Source organism: Quercus suber, unplaced genomic scaffold (genome assembly GCF_002906115.3).
Source record: "Quercus suber isolate HL8 unplaced genomic scaffold, Cork oak 2.0 scaffold_406, whole genome shotgun sequence".
NCBI classification, from domain to species: Eukaryota; Viridiplantae; Streptophyta; class Magnoliopsida; order Fagales; family Fagaceae; genus Quercus; species Quercus suber.
The window spans coordinates 276,215-283,251 of NW_027069857.1; the positions used below are offsets into that span (position 1 = coordinate 276,215).

Sequence of the window (7,037 nt, forward strand, 5' to 3'; positions counted from 1 at the left end):
CTGAGTGAATGGAAAGAGAGAAAGAGAGATGTTCAAGTGAGGAAGAAGCAGAACTTGTGAGAAGCGTGAAAAAATTCAAGGATAATTCCAATGATCAAACAACAGCTTCACCCCGTAAGCAGATAAGTTATAGAGATAGTTTAGTTGGGCATATTCCTGGAGCATATGCTCAAGCGTTTAGCTTTGATAGGAATGTAGTAGACGATGATGATGATGACCCAGACTCGGATCTTGATGATATCGTTGAGGGTATGGTGGAGGTCCATCTTTCTAAGGAAACTAAGGCTCCTATGAGGGCTACTTGGGCGAAAGCATCGATTGTGAAAGTGTTTGGTAGATCCGTGGGATACAGCTATCTCATGTCCAAACTCAGCACTCTATGGAAACCATCTGCCAGAATGGATTGTGTTAATCTTGGTAAGGATTTTTTCCTTATAGAATTCAGTGATGATTCGGATTATGATAAGGTTCTGCGGGGTGGCCCTTGGTTTATTGGGGAGCATTACCTTGCCATCAAACCATGGGAGCCTTACTTCAAGGCCTCTGAAGCTACTTTTGATGTTGTTGCGGTTTAGGTTAGATTTCTGGAATTGCCTATTGAATTTTATGATCTTGAAGCACTTCATGAAATCGGAAAGGCCATTGGTCCAGTTCTTAGAATAGACTCTTACACTGCCACAAGGACAAGGGCAAGTTATGCGCGTCTTCGCATTCAAATTAACCTTTTGAAACCCCTGATCACTACCGTTAAAGTGGGTAAACTGAGGCAGAGAGTCTTATACGAAGGTATTTCCGCCTTGTACTTTTGTTGTGGTAGGATGGGTCACAAGCAAGATTCTTGTAGCTACCATATCAATACTCCGGAGCAGACTGGAGAAGTCGATCTGGCATCTCAACCCATTGATCCTCAGAAAGCCACCCAAACCGAACCTAACTTCGGTGAGTGGATGTTAGTGAGGAGGAAAAAACGTTCTGCGCAATATGGTAGAGGTCGTGGGACCAGGTTCTCCAACCCACAGCAGGAATCTAGTTCTAAAGTAACCAAGGGTGTTGATAATCCTTTTGGTAATAGTCTAACTATTTTCAAACCTGATGTGACTTTCAAATTTAATACGGGTCAGGCTCCAGTGGACGTTGGGGCTATTTACAACACTTCAGAGTCACGTGATACCAACTACCACACGCAACTTATTAGCAATACTACCCCTAGAGTTAGTGGGGAAGACAGGCTAAGGCCTTCGAATGACGTGATTAATTTCCAATCACCTCAGAAAGTGGGCTCACTGAGGGAGAAAGCCACTATTTCTCCTCATGAAAGAAGAAACTCCTTTAAAGGTAGTAGGTCCTTGAAACGTCCTAACCCAGACTCTGTCCGAAGCCAAAAAGCTCCATTGCTTGAGAAAAGTTTACTTTCTGCTCATGGAGTCTTCCAACCCCTCCTCCCCTCCTCTGACCCAAATGGGATGGGCAATATGGTACTACAACAAAGCCATTGTCATTCCGGACGTGGTGATTCTCAAATCAGAGCAGCCTCGACGAAAGCTTTGGGAAGGTTCGAAGAGGACTTGGAAAGAGCTTGGAAGCAAATGTTTCCAATCACACAAGCCAGTATCAGCACGGGGAACTTACCGTTGGATCATCCAGCATGGGGAGCTACCCCAAACCCATGGTGGAAGTTTCTCACGGATGCTCCATTGATATCAGAGACAAAGGCTCAGGAGTTGAATATGCTAAGACGGCCAATAGTGCAGCCCCATTTGGACGAATTCGGATGGCTTGTACAGGAAAGGAAGGTGATAGACTTCAGAGGAACAGTGACATCTCATCTAGGGAACTTCCCCACCATGAAGCTATTTTAGACTGTCAACCATTTGAAGAGGTACGATCTACTTCTTTGCTGTCGGGAGGAAATTCAAGGGATTTTGAGCTATCTGGTAGTGTGGAAGCCAAAATGGGTGGCTTCCAAGGACCTGTTGAGGAGGTTGGGATGGAGCATGATAGCCTCAGCCAGGATGGGTGCTAGTCCGCTTGAAATTCCAAATAATCATTGTGCAAAAATGAATATCATCCTATGGAATTGTAAGGGTGCCCTAAATCTGGATTTTAAAAGACGTGTGATGGAGATTATGGTGAATCATTTTCCTACTATGTTGATCATTACAGAGACTAGAGTTGGTGGTGTGAGAGGTGCTAAGATCATTGAAGAGCTTCCTTTTGATGGATTTTTCGCCACCGAAACTGTTGGGTACGCTAGTGGTTTATGGCTATTATGGAAAAAAGAAGAGGTTGAAGTTTTTGTGTTGTCTGCCACAGAGCAAGAGATCCATGCCACTGTCAAGGTATGTCACTCAAACCTTACTTAGCTTATTTCTCCTATTTATGCTAGTCCACATGTAAATGAAAGGAAAATTTTGTGGGCCAATTTAATGCTAGTTGCTAAACTTCATAATCTTCCCTGGCTGCTCCTTGGAGAGTTCAATGAGGTCCTCTATGGAGAGGATAAACTTGGGGGAAGACGGATTAATATTAACAAAGCCCTTGACTTTAAAGAGTGTCTGGATAATTGTAATCTCCTTGACCTTGGGTTTTCTGGGCTTAAATTTACCTGGTCTAATTCAAGACAAGTACCAGACTTGATCTTGGAATGCATTGATCATTGCTTTGCCAATCCAAATTGGAGACTATTGTTGCCTGAGGCTTCAGTGACTCATCTACTAAAGGTCTTCTCTGATCACTGCTCTGTGCTCTTTGAACTCTCTTTTCCTCCCCCAGTGGGCCAGAATAGACCCTTTAGATTCCAAACTATGTGGATTCACCATCCTAATTTTCCTAATGTTGTTAGGAAAGCTTGGGAATTGGAAGTTAATTTGGTTGTGGCTATTAAGAAATTCACTGAGAGTGCTAAACAATGGAATAGATCAGTTTTTGGAAACCTTTTTACCCGAAAAAGAAGGGTGCTAGCCAAGCTTTATGGTGTCCAAAAAGCCCTTACTAATGGGCCCACTCAATCCCTTGTTCAACTTGAAAGTGATTTGGCAGGAGAATACTCAGTTATCATGCAACAGGAAGAGGAGTATTGGGTGCTTAAATCTCGTCTTAATTGGGTTTCTTACGGGGATCATAACACCTCTTTTTTTCATGTTTTCACTCTCGTGAGAAGACACAGGAATAAAATTAAGAGCATTAAAAATTCAGTGGGTGAATGGATAATTGAGGAGGCTGGAGTTAAAAACTTCATCTGGTCAGAATATCACAAGTTGTTTGAAACAGGGTTGGTTTTCTCAACTTATTCCTCTGATATTGAGAATTTTGCTTGATGTTGTCTATCTGAGGTGGAAAGGAACTGCCTGAGTATACCTATTGCAGAAGAGGAAATTAGACAGGGCCTTTGGGCTTTAAAACCTTTCAAAGCTCCTGGTGCTGATGGTCGGCATGCTGGTTTTTTTCAATATTTCTGGGCTGATGTAAAGAAATCCGTGTGTAATGAAATTATTTCCATCTTTGATAAGAGAAAGATGCCGGAGTGTATGAATGAAACCTTGATAACCGTCATTCTGAAATGCCTTAATCCGGAAAGCTTTCATAACTATAGGCCGATCAGCCTATGTAATACCATTTACAAAGTGGTTACCAAGATTATTGTGGACCGTATCAGACCCTTGCTTGACAAATTGGTCTCACCTAATCAGGAAGCCTTTGTGCCTGGGAGGAGGGGCTTGGATAATATTGCGATTGCATAGGCACTTATTCACACTTTGGATAATAAGAAAGGCAAGGTGGGATTCTTGACAATTAAATGCACCACTTGTTGTCCGTTGTGTCAAAATCAAGAAGAATCTATCTTACATCTTTTGTGGGATTGCCCTTTTGCTTTGAGATTCAAGACTAAGCTTGGAACCCCACAGTCATGTACTAATTTTCTTCAACTAGATTTGCTTGAGTGGTTTAAGCAGAATTGTCTCTGCAACAGTCAGATCCAAGCCAACGGCATCCCTTGGTCCTCACTCTTTCCTTTTGCGATATGGTGTTTGTGGAATCATAGGAATATAGTGGTTTTCGAGAACTCTGTTATTAACTCTAACCTTCATGCTGTGTATTAATCTGGCGAGGGAGTATGTATTTTGTGTGGGGAAAGGGCAGCAACTAAAGCATCACATTTTCACTCCTATTCGTTGGCACAAACTTGAGCATGGTTGGTTTAAACTTAACTCGAATGGAGCTTCTCAAGGAAATCCGGGTAAGGCTGGAGGGGGAGGCCTCATTCGGGATCAACATGGGACTTGGATTAAGGGTTACATGAGAAGAATTGGTATAGCTTCCAGCTTCATAGCTAAGTGTTGGGCCTTGAGAGATGGATTGTTACTTGCCACTCAACTGGGCATTCAGCAGATTGTTGTTGAACTTGATGCTATCACTGTAGTTAATCTTGTCTCGACCAATTTAGCCTCTAACAAATCATATTCCCTTCTCCTCAATGATTGCAAGTACCTTCTGGGGCAATTTCATCGCTTCAAGATCTCACATGCCTTTAGAGAGGCGAACAGATGTGCAGACTTTCTCGCTCGTGCTGGTTGCTCACTTGCTGAGGATTTTGTTGTATTAGATCTGCCATCTAATGATGTTTTGTGTAATATGTTAAGCACTGATGCTACTAGCTTGTATTCTATAAGACGCACAACCTCAACTTCGCCTTTTATGGCTTCTTAGTTTAATACAATTTCCTCTTAACCAAAAAAAAAAAAAAAGATGTAAGTGAATTGCATTTTGTTTGGTATATGTTGTGCTATGTTTTTTTAATAATAAAGATTGTAATGTTGTGTGGTATTATTTTTTATTGCAATTTTTTTTAATGATTAGGAATTTGATCATTATGAAAGTGGTCGTGGTGCCAAAACAAAAAAAAATTATCAGTTGGACTTGTATTTAGAAGAGCCTAGACTTAACAAAAAGCAAAATTCAAAGTTGGAAGTTCTCTCTTGGTGAAAAGAGCATTACAATCGGTTTCCAGAGCTTTCTTTAATGGCACTAGATCTTATGAGCATTTCGATAACTACTGTTGCTTCTGAATCAAGTTTTAGCACTAGGAAAAAAATTCTTACTTTGTATTGATCACATCTTTTACATGAGAATGTGGAAGCTACGTTGTGTACTAAAAGTTGGCTATATTGATCACTTCTTTTATAGTCATAATTATACAATTTTAATTTTTTATTGATTTGCTTTCATAGTACATTAAGTTATATTAAAATATTGTATTGTAAATGAAGATGCTGACAAAATTGGCCAACTTGAGCTACAATTTGCAAGTATGAATATTTGTAATGCTGAATCTGCTATCAACGTTGAGTAGATTGAGATCGATGTGTAATTCTTATAAAATATTTACTTATTCTTCTTTACTTAATATGTTATGTTTATTTTAAATCTTTTTTTGTTTAGTTTATCTTTCTAAATGATCTAACTTTACTATTATTTTAAATGCAACAGGAACATGTGCACTTAAAAAGATCGATAATTTGTTACTTTGCTGGCTTACTTGTTTTGTTTGTTTTAAGATCTATCTCTTTTTGAAGATGTAAACTTGAAATTATATGCATTTTGATAGTGAACTATTAACATTGAAGACTTTTTCCATCATAAATTTATGACTATAAATAATTTTTGTCATTGTCAAAACTATCAGAATTAGAAGAATATTAACAAGTGGCATTAAGTGCAATTCATTTGCTTAATTGATCTTATTCATTCTCTCTAAACATGTTGTCATTGATTTGTTTTTGTAAAAAAAAAAAAAAAACTTGTTTGAAAAATACGGGTAAACCCGACCCACAACCTGATTGACCCAACCCAACCCGACCAGCCCGTTTTGCCATGTCTAGCGATGAGGCTTTTTTTTTTTTTTTTTGGTATAACTATTGTCATAATTTTCTTTTTTCTTTTTTTCTTTTTCTTTTTAATTTTAATTTTTGGATAATTTTTTTTTTTGAAGACATGGATTAATAGGAAATTTTCATATTTTGTAATAATTTTAAGTGGAGTTGAAGATATATTTTTACTAGGCTGTCCTCAAGTTTTTTTCCCTGTTAAATATAAGGTTTAGGGGTATTTCTAAATCACAAAAAGTCCTGTCCAAAGAAAAGAATCATCTTATAGATAGTATAGATAAAATTATAAATGGAGTTTATATTCACCGACTTATTACCAAACAGATAATACATATGATTTCAATTTGTTGCATAATCGGTTCTTAAATTTGAGTTTGAACTTCACTTTTTTTGGGATAAATGAACTTTAGACAATTAAGCTCATTCTATTTTTGGACTTACCTCCAAAATATCATGTAAATTGCTACATAAAGCACAATTTTTATATATGCCCATTTCTTTTCTTGAGCATGATAAGTTGCACCATAATTTTACCTTTTTGTGTGTGTGTGTGTGTGTAAAAGTAAGTACCTAGCTTGTTGGGAATGGACTAAATAAATGGCATGGAATAAATTTGTAAAGAATATCATATATATTTTATTCGAAGTTTCATTCCCATCCACTCCAGTTATGTTTAAAACCCGTGATTGAGGAAAAAAAAATTTGGGTCACCAAAACAAAGTTTCAATAATACAAAGGATCCTATCTAATAATAATAATAATAATAATAGTAGTAGTAATAATAATAATAATAATAATAATAATAATAATCTATATATATATATAACCGAAACCTCTGAAACTCTCACAATTTTTCACATCAGTACAATATTTAAAAAATAAATCATTATCATTTTTTTAAAATAATTTTTTTTTTGTTTAGTCCAAACTTAACAAAGAGTGAAACTCTATCTCTCTAACAAGTCCAACTTAAACTCAAACTCATCATTATCATATATATATATATATATATATAAACCGGACGGCGAAAACAAACCCTAATTACCCTTCAACAACCCAACCATATAAACCAGATGGAGAAAACAAACCCTCAGTCCAAACTCCAAATTCTGAACGATGCCACTACAGCCCCTCAACCTGCTGCCAAGCCAA

The 7,037-nt window shown here is 37.6% G+C and overlaps 1 protein-coding gene across 1 annotated transcript; it reads left to right on the forward strand.

The window, feature by feature from the left end:
• The first annotated feature begins 2,057 nt into the window (after positions 1-2,057).
• Positions 2,058-3,317, forward strand: LOC136062356 (uncharacterized). Its single transcript, XM_065761308.1, has 2 exons — positions 2,058-2,339; positions 2,475-3,317. Exons 1-2 carry the CDS (start codon positions 2,058-2,060, stop codon positions 3,315-3,317), a joined length of 1,125 nt encoding a protein of 374 aa, XP_065617380.1.
• The last annotated feature ends 3,720 nt before the right edge of the window (positions 3,318-7,037 follow it).

Coding starts and splice junctions, on each gene's coding strand:
- LOC136062356 (XM_065761308.1), top strand. CDS start 2,058: ATGAATATCATCCTATGGAATTGTAAGGGTGCCCTAAATCTGGATTTT. Junction 2,340..2,474: donor AGATCCATGCCACTGTCAAG/GTATGTCACTCA, acceptor CTCCTTGGAGAG/TTCAATGAGGTCCTCTATGG.